We start from the raw sequence: 25,757 nt of genomic DNA on the forward strand, positions 1-25,757 counted from the left end.
CAGTGTGTAGATGCTATTAAGGGAGAAAACTCCATAGAAAATCATAAAGAAAAGTTAAGAATTTAAAGTTTTGAAAAAAATATATGTATATTTTTTAATTTCTTCTAAGTATAAATATACTATAGCAGTTTTAGGAAGGTAATATAAGAGAAGAAAAAATGTCAATTAATTAAACAAGTAGCTTAAATAGATGCAGAGTGCCTCATTGATTTGAGAAAATAGTTTGAATAAAATCCTGCAGCCATGTTGGTACTCCAGGACTGAATTTAAGAAACACTAATTTACGCTGTGTTTAACACTGATGTTGATCAAGCTAAGGCATAACGGTTTGAATCCCAGGCTGGCTGACTGTGTAGGGTTTGCACTTTCTTATCTACAGTCACTTAATTTTCCTAAAGTGTGCATGTTAGGTTAATTTTCAATTCTAGATGAGTTTGTGTACTCTGTGATTTTTTTGATGGATTTACTGTATTTTTTTGTTATATCCTCAATCTAGATGTTGACAACTGTTTCCATTTTTGCAGAAGAATTCACAGCTTTTGGTGCACAACAGAAAAATTGCTGTCAATTTCTTTTTCTTTCTTATAAATGTATCTTACTGAGGACTCTTTAGTGTCAAATTAAGAGCAAAAATGTCTATTTAAATATAGGGCAAAACAATTTTGTAGAAATGAAACAGAATATTTCTTTATTCAGAAACATACTGTAATGTGTTAGGGCTTCAAGTAAACATTTGTTTATAGCTTCACAAGCACTGTCTTTGCATGGCCTCTCCACCAAATATTCGTTTTGGAAGAAAACTGCATTCCACAGATAGAGGGAATGGAGGGAGAAGTGCCAAAAGGAGAGAGTAATTATTAGGCTGTGGTTCCTCCTTCAAATTTGTGCTAAGATACATTCTTGACTGTTTCTGCAGAAAAGCAACCCTCCTACCATTATACTTTTTTGCAAATTGCTGTTACTTTTTTGGACCTTTCATGTCTGTTTCTATGTTAAAAAGCACTTTTGCTACTTCAATAACAGAATGTATCTGCTCAGCTGTGACACTGAAGAAAGACAAAGAAAATGCAACAAGAATGAAGAGGGCTTCATCCACAGAGAATACCTCTTGAAACAGACATCATATACAACATTACCTTATTATGTATTTCAATCAGTTAATCAAGTTATGTGCACAAAAGTGTTATAAATAGAACAAAACCTTTATCAATGAAATATAAAAAATATTGTTTAAAAAGAGAAAAACTTAATTTGACTTTCTATTAAAAGTGCATTTTCCTATTTTATAAATCATGTATTCTTATACTGTATAAAACTGAATTTGTGTTTTTTTATCTTATAACATGGTGCTTTCCTAAAGTGTACATTGTTTCCTCATTTTCTTACAGTTGACAGAAGAAAGGTACGCATGTTATTAGGTGCTTTTGCTGCTACTGTTATTTTGGCAGTGACTGGGATTATAGTTTGGTATTTAGGTAAGTAATGTCTTTAAAATTATCTTGCTAGTACCATTTAAGTAGTTGTTTTACATATTAATTTCTTAATTAAAAATTAAATCTTTTGAAGATAATAAGAATTAAGTGAACACTCAGTATATTATTATGCAATTTATAGGTAATGGCAATAATGTTTCACTGCACAGAGATTTCAAAAGCTTTTCTAAGTGTGAAAACAAGTACTGTCCTAGGTGGTCATTGATATGCTGTAAGCTATTACACTAAAGTTGGTGGCTGATATATTTAAATCTGAAGTACAAAAAGACTCTGGATGAATGAGTAATCTAGTCTTTGACGAGTTACTGAATTTACTGTGATATAAAAACTTGAAGTGTATTAATTTTCAGCAGAGATAAAATAAATGTACAAAAAAAAGAAAAAGAGATATTTTCACAGTGAAGTTTGCATTCTCATTGAACTATATATATCCAGTGAACCATGTGGAAGCCAGCCCTGGACATAGACAGACAGACACCTCCATCATATACCAAAAGCACACGTTTATTTACAAAGTTCTCACACACAGCACACAGTGCCCCTGCACCAATCACCCTTTTCAGTCCTTCAACAGGTCCTTTACCACCTCCACTCCTCTCCACTGAGCTCTGTCCTCTTCCTCCTGACTGCAGTCGGCGAATGGAGTCGGGCGGCCCCTTTTATTCAGCCCCGGATGTGCTCCAGGTGCCTGATGACCGACTTCCGGCAGCACTCCCCAGTGTGGCAGAAGTGCTGCCCTTGCACCAGGAAGCACTCTGGGCATAAACCATCCCTGGTTTGTCAGCACTTCCTGGTGTCCCAGAAGTGCTGTCCCCCAGGAATCAAGGACCGGCCGGGTACCCAGGGAAAAGAAGTGCCGCTCTCCCGGTTCCTCCTTCTTCCAGGCATCCCAGCGGGGCAGGGCAGCTGTCCGTCTATTACAACCATTAGTGCATATCATTTAGAAACCTCAATCTCACATGAAGTAAACATACATTCTACATCTACTTTGTTACATGTAGAATTTAAAATAATGAACATTCAATTTTTTAATTTGAATTTGTTTATTCTTTTAAGTAGTGCTTTCACTTCTAAGCCAAGAATCCCATATTCTTTTACAAAATCATTTATCCATTTTTTGAACTCACATAATCTAATTCAGAAGTGGAAGGTGACAGTACCTATCCTTATAGCAGAATAAGAGGAACTAGTCAGGGATAGAGTATCAGTCTATCACTTGGAGTAAGCACAATTCTAAAGTATAAATTTAATTCAAGCAAATCTGAGTATAGTAAACAAAACTTGAAACTGCATGCACCAGAAATACCATACAATAAATGCATAACAGTAATGAATGTAGATATTCAGTACAGACACAAGGGTTGCACCAAAGGTTTTGAGAATGATTAAATAATATTGAATGTGTTCTTGTTGTAGAGGAGAAAAGAGTACATGATAAAGGGTCTGGGGCACCTAGAGCCAAACCCTGTATATTAAAGTTACGCAAAAGTTGTAAAAATAAAACACGTGGTAATATGCAAAACTGAGACCTCCTTGAAATCAATCAGTCTACCCAAGATGGCATTGTTTCCTCTTATGATTATGGGAGAAAGAGGCAGGTCCAGGTGGTCTGACCCCAGAAGTGATGTCACAGTGGGAGATGTGTCAATCTTCCTTTCTGCAGGAGGCGAAGGAAAAGAGGGAATGTTATTACACAGTGCCCCTTCATGTCTCAGTGGTAAATTACACTCACAAAAGCCTTTAGTTGTTCTAAAAGTATACGTGGGTGACAGTACCCCAACAGCCCAGTTCTGTCGGATGGGGCAACCCGAGCCGTGAGGTCATGGACGCGAGATAGCGCATTGACATTGCCATTGCCATGGAGAGATCCCCAATGATGCTGGACTTTAAACTGGGAAGGCAATTGGTCAAGAAACCCCTTGATGACACAAGGATTTGACACCCTGTGCAGGGCCTTCCACTGTAGATGGGTGTGGTCTATTACAAGAGTGAACATATGTCCCAGAAGGTAATACTTGAGTTGGATAATAGCCCATTTGATTGCAATGGCTTACTGCTCCACCACCGCATACCTCATCTCCAGATGCAGTAGTTTCCGGCTGATATACATAATGGGGTACTCAACACCATCGACGCTTTGGCTCAGCACGGTATTCAAACTTGTGCCTGAAGCATCGGTCTGCAAAATTAAAGCCAATCAAAAATCTGGATTTATTAATGCAAATGTTGTTGTAAGGGTCTTTTTCAAGTTACAAAAGTTTCTGACTTTTCATCCCACACCACCGATTTAGGAGCCCTTTCCTTGTTAAACGGACAGCCCTCTCAGAGAACCAGGCTACGAACCAGCGATAGTACCCCACAAGTGCCAAGAAAGCCTGGATTTGCCACTTGGTTTTTGGACAGGGACAGTTAAGTATGGCATTAACTTTGGAACATTGGGGATGTACAGTGCCTCTACCCACCAAGTAGCCCAAATAGTTTACGTTAATTCTTGGGCCAACTTTACTAAGTGTTAGTAACACTTCATGTATCTGTTGTATATGGTCCTTCTATGTGCCGCAATAAATGACAATGTCATTCAAGTAGGCGGTGCTATGGGCCTGGTTAGCCTGGAGTACTCTGTCCATCAGATGGTGGAATGTTGCAGGTGCCTCGTGCAAACCAAATGGGAGAAAAGTATACTGCCAGTGACCACTCGGGGTACTAAACACGTTTTTTGCCTTTGCAGACGCCCTTTTTTCATATCAAGACTGGTCAAGTTTTGTGATTTTCCCAGTTTGTCTACTTGTGGTGTAAGATAGGCAACAAATCAGGAGACTTTATTTAGTCGACAGAATTCTTTGCAAAAGCGCCAATTACCGTCCACTTTGGGACCAGAAGAACAGGGCTAGACCAAGGGCTAAAACTCTCCTCAGTAACAGCCAGGTCGAGCATTTGTTTGATCTCCAGGAAGCAATATATGCATTCTCTGACAACAACTCCCGGTACCGTTACAATGTTGTGTTCAAGGAGAAAGGTTGCCCATTAACCACTTCTGGGACTGACAAGATAACTGCTTCAAGCTCTCGTCATTGCCGGGGTGCCAAATTATCACCAAGATTAAGCTGGTGGAATACGAAGAAGGAGCGAGGTTGGGAGGAGTAAGGGTTGGGTCCTCTCTCCCTCAAGGCTTTTAATAAGTTCACATGATGCATCCAAACAACAAGTTGTTTATTGAGTTGTTTAACCAAATAGTAAACCAAACCCTTCCTCTCCTTAATCGCGTAAGGGCCTTACCAATGGGCCAATAATTTGGAATGAGTAGTGGGAATGAGCACCCTAACACAGTTCCCGGGGCAAAACTCTCAAAAGAGTCTCACCCCGGTCGTAATTACAAGCCTCAGATGACTGAACATGTTCAATGTTCTCTTTTAAAATGGGTCTAAATTTGCCAACTCTTTTGTGTATCTGTGCGATATATTCTAAAATATTTGTTTAAGGATTGGCCTCCTCTTTTAGAATGTCCAAAAGACCGCAGGGTTGTCATCCATAAAGTAACTCAAAGGGGGAGTACTTGTTGGACCTCCTAGTAGGCAAACAAGACGAGGAGAATCAACTGATCCCAGTTTCTTCCATTCTCGCTGACCACCTTACATAGCATTTGATTGAGCGTCTGGTTGAAGGACTCTACTAAGCCGTATGTTAGAGGATGGTATATGGAGGTTTTTAAATGCTTAATGTTGAGTAATTTGGCAACCTGAAAGTTTCCAAAGTGAATGGCATTCCGTGTTCCATTATGACTTCTTTCGGAATGCCGACTCACACAAAGACCCCAATAAGTTCCTATGCAATAGACTTCTAGTTAGCCACTCTCAATTGCATGGCTTCAGGATATCGGGTAGCATAATCCTCAATGACTAAGAAATATTTATGGCCTCTAGCAGAGGGTCCTAGTGGTCTGACAATGTCGACCCCTAATCGCTCGAAAGGAACATCAATGAGAGGAACCAGAATAAGAGGAGTACGGTCCCGCCGGGGGAATCTGTTGCTGTTGACATTCCAGACATGAAATCATCCTCATTGATTCCCGGCTAATAGAAACTGAGTTTATTTCTCTCCAAGGTCTTCTCCGTACCTAAGTGGGCACCTAAGAGGTGGGCTTGTACAAGTTTACAGACTTGTTGCCAGAAAGTCCCTGGGACTGACAGCAGTGTCTGTACCTCACCCTCATGTTCGGATACCCAATATAGTAAATCATACTATTGTAATAGTTACATAACTCCAGATGTACAAATCATGTTTTAACAAATAAAGCTGAGTTTCATCAGCTGTATTGAAAACTTTTTATTTACTTATTTAATGATACTTACGATACTAGAATTTACAGAGAGTTTCAGATGGAATAAGACATGCATTGATTTCATTGTATGCAGTAAACCACAGCTGAACTGTTCTTCTTACCTTAAATTAGATCATGCATTTGTTGACTAGGAATCTGATTATGTCTTGTCGCTGCCTCTTGCAGTAGGGATGGCTATAGACATTCAAAACCCTCAATACTGCACAGTTAATTTAGTTGATAATTTAACAGAAGAATAGATTAATCCTAAAAATAATAATTTGAGGAATTTACAAGCTTCAGATTTACACAAGAGTTCTAGGATATTTTTATTTTACTAGTGGTTTCTTTGGAGACATGACATTTTAATTATTATTATTTTTATTATTATTAAGATGCAGTTTGGTCCTGGAACACGCTAAATATGTGCAAGGGGGAGGAAACAAGTGTATTACTCTTGTTTCATGTTATCTTTAATCTTGCTTATTAGCCAATAAAAGGTGTCATTTTGCTTGACTTTTCATTAAATTTTTCAGAATGACTTTCTAAATCAAAACTCTGTAATATTATACATTATAATAATATTGTCTCACAAATCATTTTATATCTGCAGAAGTGTGAGGAGGTGGTATTAATGTGATTTATTGAAACAGACTGCCTCATATAATTGTAACTGTTGCAACATAGGTAGACATTCAGAGGCACTTTATGCAGACACCAGAACATGTATAGCAAAGTAATCATTTTGTTTTATTCAGTAGTTCACAATACTGTATGCTAGGAAAGAAATTAAGGTAACTAGATAAAGTTCTCTGATCCTAAAAAATAATAGTATAAAACAGTCTTTTGTTTAAAAAAACACATTCTCTTTTACAGTTACTGTTGCATGTCTCTTTGGTGTTACCTGTGGAACATCAGGAAAATGCATTAGTTCTTCTCAGTGGTGTGATGGCATTAGACAATGTCCTGATGGTGAAGATGAAGAGATGTGTTGTAAGTCCATAAATTAGTCTTTACATAATTAATCAGTTGGTGTTGCTTTAATTTTATACTTAATTCCTTTATTAAAAAGGTATAATTTGTAAATTGATAATTTTATTAAATGTCTAACTTATGTTTTCTGAACCTTTCCAAATCATTAGAATATATGATTTGCACATTTGTTTGATATTATTTATCTAGAGTAAACAAATTACTCCTGAAATTATGTATTTTTATACTAATTCATTTTAAAACAGTTTGTTCTTTGTAATTGACTGTACATTATTTTACTGATATAATACTAGAATTAGCAAAAGATACTCATTATAGAACTAGAAAATGTATAAATGAAGTTCTGTTTAAGAGTATAAGTTATAAGCTAATAAGAAAAAACAACATAAAAATGTCAGAACTTACAAATTTTATCTTAACACCTATCAAGAAATAGGCATCATTCTCCGCCTGTGACCTTTGTAGTGAATAATGCTCCAAGCAGAGTTTGACCTTTTGTCCAAAATAAAATACTAACCAATGCTTAAGTCATATCACACTGTAAATGCAAAGACAGATTTGACAAACTTAAAAAATAAAGAGCTTAAGAGAGAATTATAAATGAATATGAATTAGGGTTTTAAGAACTAGTATGTTGTGGTTTTTAACTTAACAATAATCAATAAATATTTCCTTAACAAATGGATATTGTAACATTATTTGGCTGATCTACAAGGGCATTAGGACAATAAAACAAAGGTGTGTGTTATCAGATCTAATTACACTGCACAACAAAGTTTTTGCTTCTTGAACACTGTTGGTTGTTTTGTTATAGATTTCTGGGTGCTGATCACGAATATCACATCAAAATTTACCCATCACATACCATTTCAGAGTTCCGTCATGATTTTTTCTTATATTTGTATCCAAGCATTTTCGCTCCCATAAGTGACTTATCAACAACGGTTTGTACAGCCTGGGCATGTCCAGGCATGGAATCAGGCCAGGTTGGAAGCTGTTCTGTGGAAGTTGACATCCTGAGCAGGTCTGAACGAGCTTGATGCTGTCTCAGCATGCTATAAAGGTGGCTTGCATACACCGATCCTGCTCATTTGGTTAATATAGATAGTCAGTGTGTATGTATAGTATCAGTATAGTAAAGTATAGTATCTGTAGCAACAGTAAGTAAGCTTGATGCTAAAGACGTTTTGGTGCCGGGCAATATGTTGTGTCAATGTTGTAACAGCCGCGATACATTCTGCTATATGTGTGGCGAATATACACTTGTGCCTCAGAGATGTTGGATGACTGCTCTTGTGAAGAAAGCTTATCATCTGTATTTCGGCTGCAAAATTGGTGATCCAGACAAGGAATGGGCGCCTCACATTTGCTGTGCAACATGTGCTGTCAGTCTGAGAGCCTGGCTCAGAGGCACTCTTGAGACGATGCCATTTGCTGTTCCGATGATATGGTGAGAACACAAAGACCATGTGATGGACTGTTACTTCTGTTTGACTAATGTGTCTGGTTTCTCTGCCAAAAACAATAAGTCAATTGAATATCCTCATCTGCCTTCAGCAATGAGACCCGTGCCATATGACAACAGTCTTTCAATTCCGAAACCACCAGAGGATTGGACCTTAGACGAACCAGATGAAGAAACTGCAATGCAGGGTACTGACAGTGACATTGACCCGGATTTTGAACTGTGCTTGTCAGGCGATCCACATCTGATTGAATGATTTGGTCAGAGATTTGGGTCTGTCAAAAGCAAAAGCCGAGCTGCTGGGTTCGAAACTGCAGGAATGGTGTTTGCTGTCACCAGGTACAAAAATTTCTGTTTTTCGAGGCCGACATCATGATATAACCAAAATTTTTGCACAAGACGACAGTCTCTGTTTCTGTTGTGACATTGAAGGATTGTTCTCGGCCTTCGGTTGTGATCACAACCTGGAAGGGTGGCGTCTCTTCATTGATTCGTCAATGTTAAGCCTGAAAGCTGTTCTGCTATACAATGGCAAAGTTTATCCTTCAGTACCTGTTGGCTATGCAGCACACATGAAACACACGTATGAGAATATGGAACTGTTGCTGAAGCACATCCAGTATAGCAGGTACAACTGAAATATCTGTGGAGATCTTAAAGTCGTTGCTCTGTTACTAGGACTGCAGCTCGGCTATACAAAGTACTGTTGTTTCATCTGTGAATGGGACAGCCATGCCAAAAAGTCGCACTATTCTCGACAGAACTGGCCACTCCATAAAAAATTAGTTCCAGGACAGAAAAATGTGGCACATGACCTTTTCGACCCGGCAAAGATATTTTTGCCTCCTCTTCACATAAAACTGGGACTCATGAAGAATTTCATGAAAGCACTGAACAAGGAAGGCAAAGGTTTTCGTTATTTAAGGCAGATGTTCCAAAGAATAACTGACGCCAAGATCAAAGAGGGCATTTTTGTTGGCCCCCAGATCAGACATGTTATGAGTGACAAGCAGTTTGAAGATGTGTTAGTTGGGCCGGAAAAAATTGCCTGGAAAGCCTTCAGAGACATTGTTGACAATTCTCTGGGCAATTACAGAGCCCCAAACTACATTCAGCTGGTAGACAAACTTCTCAAAGCATACAAGACAATGAAGTGCAACATGTCACTCAAGATTAATTTCCTCCACTCACACTTGGACTTCTTCCCCACAAATCTCGGTGCTTTCAGTGATGAACATGGTGCAAGGTTTCACCAGGACATTGCTACGATAGAGAAACGATACCAGGGCAACTGGAATTCGTCAATGCTTGCCGAATACTATTGGACACTGCAACGTGATGCACCAGACATGGAATACAAAAGAAAATCAGAAGCAAAACACTTTTAATTCTGTTGAATTTAATAGCTTATGTGAAACATAAACGTGACTAAATACGCTATTGTCAGTAAACATATAAATGACTATTTCAAAGAGTTCCTACGTGATGCAGTAAAACCAAAACTATAATTGTGCATACCCAGTAGGTACCTATCACAATCAGCAAAAACTTTTCAGGAAGCAAAACTTTTCAAAAAAATTGTTGTGCAGTGTTATTGATGTTCTACAAAAACTTTAAGGATTGAGCTAGTATCTACCAAAATAGATTTTCCAGGGTAAATTTGTAGAACCAATATACTGTACACACTGTATTACTGAAATTAATAAAATAGGTGAACCTTAAAAGTAAGTAAAATGCCAGCATGCCGTGCCGATCAAACACAGGAAGCTTTGCAGTCTACTTGTGACTTTACGCTGTAGGAAGATAAATAAATAAATCAAGGTAAATAGGTAAGTAACATTCGATGTGGCTTTTATATAAGTAAAATATTAGTAGTGTGACGAGATCTCGCGAGAACATGACGATATCCTAGCTTTATTGGCATGATGGAGTGTGAGAGAGAAGTAAGGATAGAAGATGCGCCCGCGACATTTAAATCGTTGGTGTGGCAACATTTTGGATTTCTTGTGGAAATAAGAAACGGCGAAAAAATGACAGACAAGACAAAGACAATTTGCAAACACTGTAAGAAATTAATACCGTACACCTCTGCTAACACAAGCACTATGCAAAAGCATTTAGAAAACAACCACAGCTCGTTACTAAAAGCTGCGCCTGTGAAGAAAACGGAAAGCAATTCATGTTCGCATGAAAGGGCAAACAACCATAACAAATGCCTTTGCAGCTAAACTTCCACCATCCAATGCAAGAGCCACGGCAATAACAAGAGACATCGGCGTTTTCATTGCAGCCGATATGAGACCATTTTCTGTGGTGGAAAATCTGGAATTTTGGCGACTCATCCACACACTGGAACCAAAGTATGCTATCCCGTCACGCGCACATTTTACTCGCATGGTGGTCCCGACCCTCTACAATAGGGGTACTCAAACGGCGGACCGCGGTCCACAATCCGGACCGCCAAGACGTTTTTGGCGGACCGCGACTGTCTTCTGCGTAAGTCAAAAGTCCGAATATAAAAGCACCACAATTATTGTTGTTTTATTATTTACTCTGTAGCAGGGTTGCCAACTGGCATTTTTTATGCCAAATAACTGAAATCTGGCATTTTTGAAAACTGTTTGGCATATAAAATTTGCGTTTGGTCTACTGGCATTTTTTGGTCTTTTTTACAATGCGAATTATCCACCAAAGTCAGAGCTCCGTTCGCATAAGATCGACGCCCTTAAGTCGTCGTTGGTAGCGAGTTCATCGCTGATGACGAAATCGACCACCACACAATCAAATGTTACAGAAGCTTCGCTACGCGTTGTTTGGGTTCTTGGCAGACATAAGAAAGTATTTTCTGATGCAGAGGTTGTTAAAGAATGCATGATGTCTGCTTCTTCGGTTCTGTTTAGCGACAAAAAGTGTGTTGAACTGATTCAGCAGATACCATTATCAGACAGTACTGCTAGTCGTCATGCAGATGACCTTTCTGACAATAGATAGATAGATAGATAGATAGATAGATAGATAGATAGATAGATAGATAGATAGATAGATAGATAGATAGATAGATAGATAGATAGATAGATAGATAGATAGATACTTTATTAATCCCAATGGGAAATTCACATGTGGTCGGTGGTCAGTTAATATCAGATCTTAAACAGGCTGAATTGTTTGCTCTCGCGTGCGATGAATCCACTGATAAAACTGACATGTCTCAACTCTGTATGTTCACAAGATTTTTTGATGGCCATAATTTTGTTGAAGAGTTTCTGACATTACTACCGCTAGCAAAACAGACCCGCGGTGAGGACGTGTTTTCAGCATTATCGCAGTTTATGCACGCAGCTGGATTGGATGTAACAAAAATGGTTTCCCTTACAACAGATGGGGCACCAGCAATGACTGGTAAAGATAGAGGACTTGTCACTCGTATGAAGGCACTTCAGCCCAACCTTGTTGCTTATCACTGCATCATTCATCAGTCTGCCCTCTGTTCAAAACTTGTGACGAACTGGCGGAAGTGATGTCTACTCTTGTGAAATTAGTGAATTTTTTACGATGTAATTCGTCTCTGCAGCATCGTCTGTTTCGTTCTTTTCTTGAAGAGATGTCTGCAGAATTTGGAGTCTTGCTGCTTCACAATGACGTCAGATGGTTAAGCAAGGCCCGTGTGTTGGAAAGGTTCTGGAATCTCCGTGAAGATGTAGCTGACTTTCTGCAGTCCTTGAAAACAAAGAAGCTGCAGAATTTTTAACATTTATTCAAGACAGTGACAAGGTCGCACTGCTGGCATTTCTTGTTGATATTTTGGGACATATAAATACACTGAATTTGTCACTTCAGGGTGCAGACATAACCGTTGTCGAATTGCAAGAAAAATGTTGTGCCTTTGAAACAAAACTGAGCATTTTCATCAATGACTTGGAAGGTGGCAAGATGCTGCATTTCCCAAACCTGAAGAGCTGCATGACAGCTGATCAACAGGCATGTTTTCAGTTGATTTCCACATTTCTACATCATTTGAAGGTCGAGTTTGATGAACGTTTTAAGGATTTCAGAAAACTGAAGCCTGTGTTTTTGTTTGTTGCTGATCCTTTCATTGTCCAGCCTGACGGTGAATGGACTCAAACCCGTCACTGTTGCAAATGGAAGCAGCTGATTTGCAAGCTTCTCACGTTTTGAAAGCAAAATTGAACGAAGTCGGCATAACAATTTTTTGGTCAAAGTTTGTTCCAGATTCTCAGTATCCTGCTGCAAAGAAACTGGCGATTTCCGTGCTCACAATGTTTGGTTCAACATATTCTTGTGAGTGTGCATTCTCCACTATGAACACTATCAAGACGAAACATCGAAGTGTATTTACCGACCAGAACCTCAGGAATGCAATAAGAATTGCACTGACTGGTTACTCACCGAACTATGCTGCCATTATGAAATCGAAACAACAGTTTCACACTTTACACTGAGTGACAATCACTTACGTACTAACTGTTGTAATTGGTGTGTTAATTGCAAGTAGTCATGTGACATTTTTGAATTGTTTTCCATGTTTTGTGCATGTCTTGGTCTTCTGTAAAAATTTTATCATTTGCGTTGAATCTATTACTAGCCTCCTACAGACCTACACCTACAGTCCTACAGACCTACACGGTAAACCTGGCTATAGCGGACCCCGATGGTTGGTTGCGAACTGAATGTGGACCGGCATTCAAAAACTTTGAGTACCCCTGCTCTACAAGGAGTGCAAGGTAAACGTTGTACAGGCTCTGAAAGAGGCAGAAACCATCGCCATAACTACTGACGGTTGGACTTCTAGGTGTACACAGAGCTATATCACAATTACAGCCCACATTATCAACAGTAATTGGGAAATGGTACATTTTGTACTACAGACGCGCCCACTTTTTGAATCACACACAGGGGCAAACGTCTCTGAAGTTTTACAAAAAGCTGTCACACAGTGGGGTCTTAAAAAGCCAAACCATTGCATCGCTATTGTAACAGACAATGCGCGTAATATGGATGTGGCTGTGCGCGAGGCAGGATTTGAGCCGCACATCAAATGTTTCGCGCACACAATAAATCTCGCTACACAGGCTGGCCTCAGTGTTGCGCGTGTCGCTCGTTTGCTCAGGCGGGTGAGACGTGTAACTGCTTTTTTTTACCAGAGTTCGACAACTGCCGCGGTACTGACGTCTAAGCAGAAGCTGCTACAACTGCCACCACACAAATTAATAATGGACGTCACCACGCGATGGAATTCATCATTGGATATACTGGTTCGTTACCTGGAGCAGCAGGCTGCTATAGCAGCAGTGCTCACCAGCCCAGAAATAAGACAGAATGCCCGAGCATCAGCTCATTGTTCCACACATGGGGGCGAGGGGGCTCTTGAAGCTGAAGGCGGAGCTGAGTCAGAAGAGGAACCTGCTTCCAAGAAGACAGCACTTGAGGATCTGCTAGGGGACTCTTTCTCGAAGACAGAACAGCCCAGCAAAGGAATTGAGAGGGAAACTGAACTTTACAGAAGAGAGGCATCTATCCCACTTAGTTGCTGCCCTCTGACATGGTGGAGAGAAAACAGCTCCAAATATCCTTTGCTGTCTCCACTTGTCAAAGAATATCTTTCCATTCCTGCGACCTCTGTTCCAAGTGAGCGTGTCTTTTCAACTGCAGGAGACATAGTTACTGCCCAGAGGTCACAATTGCTGCCAGAAAATGTAGACATGCTTATATTCTTAAAAAAGAACATGACCATATCTTAGGCTGTTCTGTATAGGTCATTACCTCATTACCTAGGTCTTAGCTCTATTTCCATGCTTGTTCATTGTTTTGCACTCTGAGTTTTAAGACAGCACTACTTTGATAATTACACTAATTATGGTTAATTGCACGTAAAGGGATATTTGTGTTGTTTATTATTTTTTTTTATTTATACTGTTTAATTTTATTGTGCAATTAATTGCCTGTCAGTTTGTGGCAAAATATTTTGCAGTGTTTACATGTTATTACTGCATATCATTCATCAAAATAGAAGTTTTATTTCATAAAGTTGATTTCAAAATGGACATGCATTTTTTGCATTTTGTGTTTTTCAATTAAATAAAAGGCTATTTTTGCTATATATTTAAACATTGAGGATTTCTTTAAAAAAAATGTCTAAAAGTCTCGTCTCGTCTTGTTCTCGTGAACCCAGTCTCGTGTCTCGTCTCGTCTCGTGGGAAAAGCGTCTCGTCACACCCCTATAAAATATAAATGTTTTTCATATAAAGACCATCACAAAACATAATCACAAACAGAACTTTGCGTGATACCTTGGCGAGCTCTGTAAGTCCTGCTGTTTCGTTGAAGGACATGCATGTGTGTCAGATTGACTGGCAGAATGACGCCCGACCTTTTGCTGTATCCAAACAGTGCCATCTTTCACCTTTACGCCTGGTGCAGCTGCGTTGTTCTTATGTGTGACTGGACGTTTCTTGCTGGGAGGGCTTCTGTTCCCTTTCTCCCGATGTAGAACCTTCATCCTCATCTGAGTTCACCTCTGTTATACTACGTCTTCATTTGAAAACAGCAGTGTAAGATCGGGGGGAGCGTGAACATGACTGAGAAAATAAAACTGAATAATAAAAAAAAAATTTTACCTTTACAAGTACCATAAATTTACACTGGCTGTTACAGATTCTAATCAAATATATGTTTTTATTTTAAAATAGTAACAATAAGCAGCTCACTACTCAAAATGGCAATTCTGGGAAGCGCCCAGAATTGACCGGCGACCTCTTGATTATGAGTCAACAATTCTTACTGCTGCACCACCCAAGTGGTTGTGTCAGCATCGTACCCTGGCCCAATTTCTTTTTCTTTGGTTATATTCTTGAATAAACGCACACTTGTTTTGTTATATGTGTACCTTTTCTGAAAGTGTTTACTTGATATTTGGACTTCAGTCTTGACACATTATACGCTTCATTTCAAAATTTTGATATTAGTACAATAACATGAAAAAGGTTTCTGTTTTAGGTATGTGTTTAACATTTTCTGTCATCCTACATTTACCCAGATCATTGTACACACGGAATACACATGAAATGCATGTGTTCCAAATAATGATATATTATTTACCCTATACAACTCCTGGCACCTCACACACAAATAAGAACCTTGAGCTGGGAGAACTTTTTGTCCGAGCTGAGCTGTGGCAGTAGTGGGATGGAATAGCAGGTTACTTTCTGCTTGTGCTGACTGACACACTTACAAAACAAAATATGCTAATGCAGAGGTGCGAAGGAATTTAAGGAGGCCCGGGATTATGTTTTTTTGTAGCCTTCAGTGATTCTAGTGTTAAAGTACAAATTCTCCATAGCTTTGGGCTGAAACTAAGTAAAGTGTCCATTTTTCAATTGATAAAACATAACTTACATTAACATCACTTAATTTCTATTGTAATTTAAACTAAAAGTAGGAAGCATATACTTTCGTTGTATATTATGGAAATGGAGAAGAGGAGTGAGGTGTTTACCAAATAGGTGCAACAGAGGAGAACAGTGAGAATTTGGGACTGTAAGGAATAATTGCTGACATTTCCTTTTATGGTTAATATGTGCCTCCGACACCTGGTAATCGCAGACATAATTTGCTTGTTCAGAGATTTGAAAAACAGCCACTAGATTTCTATTTCATCAATTGCTAGAATGCTTGTAAAAATTGACATTTTGTTAGTTTGTATTTGCTTAGTAGGATAACACTTCCGCCACCTTGCAAAAATCAGTTTATAAAATAAAAAATGTATGCTACTATTTGCACATTTCCTGTAAATATGCTGTGTAATACAGCAATATGTGCAAATTATCTTAAAAAATAAGTAACCACACTAGATTTAAAGTTACATTTAATCCTCATTTTATAAATGCCTCAAATGTGTGTTGCCTCCAAGAGGAACCTTTGTACTTTATTTCAAGAAATGAAGGAGAGAATGCTACAGTTCCTTCTGATTTCATTGGTGCACACATGTGGAGCCATGCATCATGTTCGGAAAATCAAGTTCTTTTTCTTTAATATCACTGTAACAGATGCTTTTCAACCTTTTTTGTTGCCTTCCTGCCTGCCTGCTTGAAAAACTGTCCAGACTTCCTGGAGCATAGATTTTTTAGTCTTCTTATTCTACTATTCATATTATGACCACATACTATATACTTTGAAAATGTCTGTGGTAGCAATCATTGTAAGTAAAACAATCAGGAAATGAAAAGTTTAAGAAATTCAGAAATCAGGAGAGGACTAACAAACGTAGTAAACAAAATGTTGGAGGCACGAGAGATTCAAAATTAGAAGCACCAAGCAGAATTCAGAAGTTGCAATAATCAAGAATAGTGCCCTGACCAAAATAAAACAAAGTCACACAACAACATATTTCTTTTTGAGAATCCTAAGAGCAGAATAGCAAGAATACAGCATTACCATCTTATATAGTTGAAAAGTAATGACATTACATGCAACCAAAGTTGATCATGGAATGTCAACCGGCTTATAACCAGTACACAACATAAAGAAACATGTTAAATGGTGATTTGAACAGCAATAAGGTGTGTGCAGTTGTGGTCTACTTATTACAAAACAGGCATATCTATGCTAGAGAAAGTCCATGTTGTTATTAGCATTTGTTTACTAAGTTTTCCTCATACTATTTGCATTCCTTTTGCATTTTCAATCTCTATTGAGGGGTTTTTGAGTGTGCTTAAATATTTTTGCATCTTCCTGAAACTCCTTTCTTGAATTCCATGACCATTTTGTACCTTATTTATTAGAGGTTTCTGTGAGTGACATCTGGGTTTCCACTATGTGTTACATCACAAGCCATTAGGTACATAGGTCAGTGCTGGAGACTTCTAGATGTTGTGATTTTTCAGATACAATCTAAAAACAAATTGTGCGTGAGTTAAAATTTATTTGCACACAACTAAGTTCAGTTTTTTGACAGTGAATATAGGATTTAATTTTGGTTTGGTGATTAGACTTTTCGTCAGTGACCTTTAACTTTGTTTATTGACTCTCATTTATCTCCTGGTTCCTTTTTCTCAGCCACACAGATTTAAGCTTGTTTAGGGCAAATTCCTTATAAATGTCAGAAGGGTTTTATTTATGCAGAGAACCATTGACACAGGAAATAAATTACCAACTAGTGAGGTAGATAGTTAAACTTTCAAAATTTAACTCAAACTTAGTTTGGAAAAAGTAGGCAAATGGGACTGGTGAGCTTTGTTAGACTGAATGGCCCATTGTCTTCAAAACCGTTCTGATGTTCACAGTATGATAGATAGATTGTCATAGTGAGGCAATGTTTATTATATTACATTATTATTATTGTTATTATTTATATTTATTATATGACATATTGCTGTTGGTATAAAGGAGCCCCATTTGTGTTTCTTGACACATTTCTGCTGAATGATTGAATGATTAATATTTAACTATTAATCAAGTTAGAAATTAGTAATTTATGGATACCTTTGTGTCACTTAAAAGAGTACTAGCAGTAATCAGTTTTCAGTTCTGGAATGCTATGTGCTCACCAGAGCCAAATCATAACCATCACAAAATTACATGTTGTAGAGGAAAGTCTGTCAGTTATGAAAACACCTTTCCTCATTTCAAATTAACCATTTTGATTCAAAAATAAAATCGGTATTTGAGTGTCTTCAATGTGATTATCAGATATATTTTCTTTTTTTGTACTTATTCTTGGTTTTTTTTTGTACTTATTCAGTGGCACAGTGGTAGCGCTGCTGCCTCACAGTAAGGAGACCTGGGTTTGCTTCCCGGGTCCTCACTGTGTGGAGTTTGCACGTTCTTCCCGTGTCTGCGTGGGCTTCCTCCTACAGTCCAAAGACATGCAGGTTAGGTGCATTGGTGATCCTAAATTGTCCTTGGTGTGTGGGTGTGTGTGTCCTGCGGTGGTCTGGTGCCCTGCCCAGGATTTGTTCCTGCCTTGCGCCCTGTGCTGGCTGGGATTGGCTCCAGCAGACCCCCGTGACCCTGTGTTAGGATATAGTGGATTGGAAAATGACTGACTGTTTTGCTAGATTCAGAAATTCAAGCATGTTCTTCTCTTTGTTTTTTTCTGATTCTTTGTCATACACCTGCATACCATATATTAAAGACAGTTGTCAGAGATAATATATTTCCTTGAATCCTGATTAACATTTGTGTCCCTTGTGTACTATTCTTTTGTGAGAATTTACTCTATAAAAGTATTAAGCATCAATTCAAATATTCTGAATTAGCATTAAAATAGCTTCTACTTAACAGTCCTATATACATTTAATAAAAATCTGAATTCTTTGGTGGTGCTTTATTAAAACTAATACTTTAATAGCAAATACTTTTGCGATCTCACACTACTTTTCCAAACACATGCTGTTGTACTTATTTGTGGCTCTAATCTTGTTCATAGTAAGTGTGAGTGTGTGCGTGTGTGCGTGTGTTATGTCCTCTCATGGGCTGTTATCATGTCCAGGACTGGTTCTTACCTGAAACAGTTGCTGCCACCTAGAATTTTTGTTCCAAAAAGGCATGGTTGAATAAACAATTCTTTACAGCAACAACCACATATGTTCATGTAATCAGTATTTGCAGTTTAATTAAAACATAATCACGTTTGATGTTTTTTTTCTGTGTTTATATGAAATATAATTAAAGATCAACAGATCTATTACTTTCTTCTTGTAGTTCGTTTATCTGGAGACAATTTTCTTCTACAAGCATATTCATCTAAAAGCAGATCATGGAAACCAGTTTGTTCTGATAATTGGAATGATAAATATGGCAAGGCTACCTGCTCACAAATGGGCTACAGCAGGTTAGAGTTTTTTTTATTTTTTCAAAAACACTCCACAGAGCAGAGTTTAACCTGACTTATTAATACAAACAGAGGCAAGCTTCTCGATAACAGTCAGCTGTTTAGAAAAACAAAATGCGTATATAGCTGAGTTTGCAGTTTTTGTTTCAGTGTTTATTTTGTGATTTCATTCTCATTTATAATTGTTTGAAGACTTTAAGATATCATATAAATGCACATAGATTTTCTTGTATTGTTCATTGCACATATAATTAAATTTAAATTACAGATAATGTACTGTCTTAAAGTATTGAATATGTGAGACATTATTATTCTTTTTGTTCTTGGAAAAGGAAATTTATTTAAATTACCTAGTTAAATCAGGCTTTTCTCTTCACTTTCTTATCATAAAACTGTGTACAGAATAAGTTTACCTTATCATATCCAATCTAATATGTTTTAAAAAGTCATTTCAGGGCCTACAGTATTTATATTTCTATTCTTATAGTGACACATATTTTCAGTCTGGACGTGTTACCCAAGCATCTGTAGATTCCAGTGAATTTATGACAGTGGATACGAGTTCAGGAGAAACATCAGTACAATTTACAAACAGGTTAGTCCAGAGTGACATTTTCTAAGTAATATTCTAAAGTTTTCCAGGTATTTGCATTTATACCATTAGTGCTAATTTCGTGTAATCTGGATTATATTGCTGACAGGCAAGAAATATAGTATAATCTAGTTGCTTATTTTTAATCTCATCTAGCACCATAAAAAATTATAGCACTTCAATAAATAATATGAAAAATGTATGTTGAGGATAGTATTGCAACTTTAATTAATCATTTTCATTAACACAAAACAAGAATAACTATATACTTCATCACTAAAATTTGATTTTTAACTAACATGTAAATATTTTAGGAAAACTGTAGTGTTGTAGTAGTAGTTATGGATATTTTTAATTAATTGCTGATTCAGTCATTTCAAACCTGCTTATTCCAAACCTTGGTTTCTAGGGACTAAAGTGGCAGTATTGGTACTAGTGTTGGATTGGTACTAAAATTTTGAATTTGGTATTAATACCAGCTTTCTTACTTTAGTACCAGTACTGAAATAATACCAAGTCAAGACTCTAACTCAAGCCTCCCAAACATGCAGCACTCCTTGAATTCCCATTTTTAAATTCCCTGTATGTCAAAATGGTGTGAAATGGTATCTTCAGTGTAGAGTTTCCAGCTTGTTATGTAGTTTAGGGGAGAGCATGGTCATCCCATGGAGTCTTCCTTCAACATATTGAAGAGTGGAGGAACAAATTGCAAACCTACCCTTTACTTAGGGTATCAAATGTGCTAAACTGCTGTTTTTTTTTTTTTTTTACTCAATGCTGGATTAGGACCCTCACAGGCCCCTGGGTGGCTTAGCTCCTTAATTGATCATACTTTTAACAAAGCAGCTCACAAGCAGCAGGTGGTCAAATGCAGTATGGTATTTCTGTCATTTAACACTGGAATTCCTGAAGCTTATGAAAAAACTCGTAATGCCAGGCCACCTTAAATTCCCTCGCGCCTCCTCATCAGCGTGTTTTTTTTTACAAATGTTTCAATCAGCACCAGCCTGCTATTCCATCCCCCACAGACACAGCTTTAGTCGTACTCAAAGTTTTCCCAGCTCATGTCTGTTTATCTGGGTGTGAGGTGCCTTGAATTGTATAGGGTAAATAATATACCATTATTTGGAACACACACATTTGATGTGTGTTCCGTGTCTACAACAATCTGTGTAAATACAGGATGACAGGAAATGTGAGGCAAGAAATGTTGAACACATAACTAGAAAAGAAACTTTTTTCATGTTCTACTAATAATTGACAAAATGCTGCCGTGAAGTGTATAATGTGTGAAGACTGAAGTCCAAATATCAAATAAACACTTTTTACAAAAGACACAGATATAACAAAACAAGTACACTTTTTTCTAGAATTTAACCAAAGTAAAAGTTTTTTGGGATAGGGTACGACACACACACAAACATGTTTACATCTGCTTGGTTTGGTGCAGAGGTAAGAACTACTGTCTCCAAGTCAAGAGGTTGCCAGTTCGATCCCGGGTCCTTCATGCATTAACTGTTTTGAGTAGTGAGTGGCTATTATTATTACTATTATAAAATAAAAACATACATTTGATGTATTTGAGTCTGTAACAGCCAGTGTAAGTTTATGGTACTTGTAAAAGATTTTGTTTTATCATTCACTTTTATTCTTTCAGTCAAGTTCACCCTCCTCCCGATCTGACACTGTTAGTTTTCAAATAAAGACATGCTATAACAGAGGTGAACTCAGATGAGGATGAGGGCAAAACAATAGATGCTGATGAGGAGGTGTGGGGGAATTTAAGGTGGCCTGGCATTATGAATTTTTTGGTAGACTTCTGGTATTCTAGTGTTAATTTTGACATGAGACTTGATCGCTGCATCACCCCAAACCGGTGTTCTCTTGATTATTTCCACTCACGGATATTCGGTCATTTTGTTGAAAAGGCCCTTTGCTGTTTTAGGCCCCCAAGGTATTTCTGCCCCTGATCGTACCATTTTTAAAATTGGCCATTTCAATACTCTTTCAGTTCTAGTATACTGCATAACTATAATCAGGACAAAGGGGTCAGCTTTGGGTTAGTAATCATTTTATTGGCTGCATGCTTTGTCTACTAAAGTATATTCACATTTGAAACAATACAGTATATGAAAACTTTTTATATTTAAGAACACTTTTACCGGAAAGTATTATTTTCAAAGTTCTGCATTCAAAAATTGTTGGAATAATTTAGTAGTGGAAAATATGTTTAATGAAATACCATTAATTTCTTCATAATTAATAATTAGCTACATATTTTTATTTTTATGTAAGAAATTAGATATGTCTGCTGTCATATAATTTAAGAAAAGTATACTTAATAAAACAGTAAAGGTACTATATGCAACTTGTAATTTATGACATAGTATGAATTAGTGTGAATTTTTTTAACATTGAAAGTCTTTGTTGGGGGTGGGGTGCAAGAAAAATATCCTTCTTCTTCTTTCGGCTGCTCCTGTTAGGGATCCTTCCATATCGTCCTGTCTTCTGCATCTTGGTCTGTTACACCCACCACCTGCATGTCCTCTTTCACCACATCCATAAACCTTCTCTTAGGCCTTCCTCTTTTCCTCTTGCCTGGTAGCTCTATTGTTAACATCCTTTTCCCAGTATACCCAGCATCTCTCCTCTGCACATGTCCAAACCAACACAATCTCGCCTCTCTCAACTGTCCAACTTGAGCTAACCCTCTAATGTACTCATTTCTAATCCTGTCCATCCTCGTCACACCCAATGCAAATCTTAGCGTCTTTAACTCAGCCACCTCCAGCTCTGTCTCCTGCTTTCTGGTCAGTGCCACTGTCTCTAACCCATATAACATAGCTGGTCTCAATACTGTCCCGTAGACCTTCCCTTTCATTCTTGCTGATACCCGTCTGTCACAAAACACTCCTGACACTCATCTCCACCCATTCCATCCTGCCTGCACTCACTTTTTCATCTCTCTTCCACAATCCCCATCACTCTGCACTGTTGATCCCAAGTATTTAAACTCATCCACCTTCACTAACTCTACTCCCTGCATAGGATATAATCTACCTGTGTGCATCTTCCTCCACTCTGGTACGTCACCCTATGTTCCTTCCTCTTCTTAAAATGCGTATTCACCACAGCCATGTCCATCCTTTTTGCAAAATTCATTATCCTCTGACCTTCTTAATTCCTCACCTTGACACCATACCTTCCCATCACCTCATCTCCTCTGTTCCCTTCACCAACATGTCCATTGAAATCTGCTCCAATCACCACTTTCTGTCTCTTGGGTACACTGTCCATCACCTCATCCAACTCACTCCAGAAATCTTTCTCATCCATCAAACACCCAACTTGCGGGGCATATGCACTAACAACATTCATCATCACACCTTCAGTTTCCAGCTTCATAATCATCACTCTGTCTGATAGTTTTTTCACCTCCAAAACACTCTTGACGTACTGCTCCTTTAGAATAATCCCTACCCCATTTCTCCTCCCATCCACACCATGATAGAACAATTTGAATCCACCTCCGGTCCACCTGGCCTTTCTCCCCTTCAATTTAGTCTCTTGCAGGCAAATATATCAACCTCCCTTCCCTCCATTTTATCTGTCAACTCTCTTCCCTTTCCAGTCATACTGCCAACATTCAAAGTTCCTACCCTCAGTTCCACTCTCTTTACCTTCCTCCTTTCCTCCTGCCTCCGGACACGTCTCCCTCCTTCTTCGACCAACAGTGGCCCAATTTCCGCCAGCACCCTGTTGGCTAACAGTACTGGTGGCGGTTTTTGTTAACACTGGGCTCGAACGATCCAGTATGAAAATTTGTATCGTTGTCCGCATATTGATTTGGCAAAATTTTACACTGGATGCCCTTTCTGACGTAACCCTACCCATTTATCCGGGCTTGGGACTGGCACAAAGAAACATACAGGTTTGTGCATCCCCTGTGGCTGGGTTGCAAGAAAAACATCCTTCATTTGCATTAAGGTTACTCATGCAGTTCACTGTGGCACTCTATAATTTTCCTGTTTCTAGTTTCATGTGTAATGAAGTAAAATATGTAAATACAATTTTAATACATAGACAAAGAAACTTACATAAAAAAGGAAAGTTTTCTGTCACTTACAATAAATATCATTAATGGCATTTGTATATTTTTTTATAATTTCAGTTTTAAATGTGTTAATGTGAGATCTACTTAATACTGAAAAAGTTATATTATCAACACTTTTTGATATTTCACATGAAGTGTGATGTAAATAAGTAGCAGTACAGCTGAGACTATAAAAATGCAATTGTTTTTTATAGTTTGTCTAACCCCCAACCCTCAAGCCTAAATGTCTTAACACCTACCATTCTAGAGGCCTGTACATTTAGAACAAGGGAAAGTAAATTAGAGGGAAAGGTGTATGTAGGTGTCTGGCACTTTAGACCGGCTGATTCGTAATGTAGTACAGCAAGAAGCTCCAGAGCTTGTAACTCACACTACACTGAGCTCCTACATACACCACCAGCCAGAGTTCTTTGAACGTGAAGTTTTATGGACGTAAAATCTGGATGATTGTAATCTGGTAAGAAAGAAAAATAAAAAGGATTTATGTTTGCCTTGCCCCAGATTTTACAGGCCTATCTGAAACCATGAATTTGAGTGGGTGGGTTCAGTGTATGGATAAATAGACTAGTCCTCTGATAGTACTTAAGGCAACTAAACAATGTGACCAAACCACAATAAGCAAGATGAATAGGATGTAAAGTTATATATTTCTAATATTTACATTTATTTACTGAAGATGAATTTCATTAAAAGATTTTATATGATTTTATTTGATTTTAGTGGTTCGTGTTCAGCTGGATCAGTAGTGACTCTTCAGTGTATAGGTATGCTTTTTATGCTTATTATATTATATGTTTATCATTTTAAAGGAATGTGCTAAGGATACACCCTGATACTGGCTTTATTAACATCTCAGGTATGCAGGCTGATTGTTGGAGTGAAATAAGTCAAATTCAAGTGAACAAGAAGAGGAAGGAAAAAAATCCAATAGACTATAGCATTTGATAATTAACTTTTATCATATTCTGAAATATTTTTAATATAAAGCACTAATAATAAAAAGTTTTCTTCATTAAGAATTCCTACAGTTCTAAGCATTTGTATCAAACTGATACCTTAAGAATATATCTAAAAATGCTTTACCAAAGAATTTTCTAATAACATTTCTTTTTATTGTCATTTTTACAGAGTGTGGGCTGACATTTTCAGTTTCCACACGCATTGTTGGTGGGACATCAGCTCGTTTAGGACAGTGGCCTTGGCAGGTTAGCCTGTGGTGTGAAGGGGAACATTGGTGTGGAGGATCTATCATTACACCATATTGGATTGTTACTGCAGCACATTGTGTGGAACGGTATAATCTAATTTATTAACTTACACAAAGTTATGATTATTCTTTCCATCAACATTGTTATTGCAGGGAAAATTCTATAAACATAGAATAATATAATCTGTAGACTGTATATTATTAATTATGTCAAATTACTTATTATTTGGTTTTTAAACAAATTGTTTGCACTCAATATAATAAAGTTTCAGTAAAAAATACTGTGGCACAGCAAGAAATGAAGAAAGAACAATCCACTGCAAAGCACTGATGTGCATACTTCGAACAGCCAAAAAACCCTGGCTGGTATTTTTGGTTTGACATAAAAGTTTGGGCCTCCCTGCGTGGAGTTTGCATGTTCTCCCCGTGTCTGCGTGGGTTTCCTCCGGGTACTCCGGTTTCCTATCACAGTCCAAAGACATGAAGGTTAGGTGCATTGGCGATTCTAAATTGTCCCAAGTGTGTGCTTGGTGTGTGGGTGTGTGTGTCTGTGCCCTGCAGTGGGCTGGTGCCCTGCCCGGGGTTTGTTTCCTGCCTTGCACCGTGTGTTGGCTGGGATTGGCTCCAGCAGACCCCCGTGACCCTGTAGTTAGGACATAGTGGGTTGAATAATGGATGGATGGATGTTACAATAGGTATGTGGCAGATGGTACTGGAGGAAAGGAA

General features: G+C 38.0%; 1 protein-coding gene across 2 annotated transcripts in view; it reads left to right on the plus strand.

Moving 5' to 3' along the window:
• Positions 1-25,757, plus strand: part of tmprss2 (transmembrane serine protease 2) — a 226,717-nt gene that overhangs the window by 26,886 nt on the left and 174,074 nt on the right. For both annotated transcript variants that reach the window (XR_007934874.1, XM_028800181.2), the window contains exons 4-9: positions 1,389-1,475; positions 6,688-6,804; positions 18,989-19,118; positions 19,606-19,713; positions 24,545-24,588; positions 24,953-25,118. Coding sequence is in view for 1 of the 2 variants with exons in the window: in XM_028800181.2 (XP_028656014.2) it covers positions 1,389-1,475; positions 6,688-6,804; positions 18,989-19,118; positions 19,606-19,713; positions 24,545-24,588; positions 24,953-25,118 (652 nt within the window). In the remaining variant the exon portion in view is untranslated. The remainder of the gene's footprint in view (positions 1-1,388; positions 1,476-6,687; positions 6,805-18,988; positions 19,119-19,605; positions 19,714-24,544; positions 24,589-24,952; positions 25,119-25,757) is intronic.

The sequence above is a fragment of the Erpetoichthys calabaricus genome, chromosome 4 (assembly GCF_900747795.2).
Source record: "Erpetoichthys calabaricus chromosome 4, fErpCal1.3, whole genome shotgun sequence".
In the NCBI taxonomy this organism is placed as follows: Eukaryota; Metazoa; Chordata; class Cladistia; order Polypteriformes; family Polypteridae; genus Erpetoichthys; species Erpetoichthys calabaricus.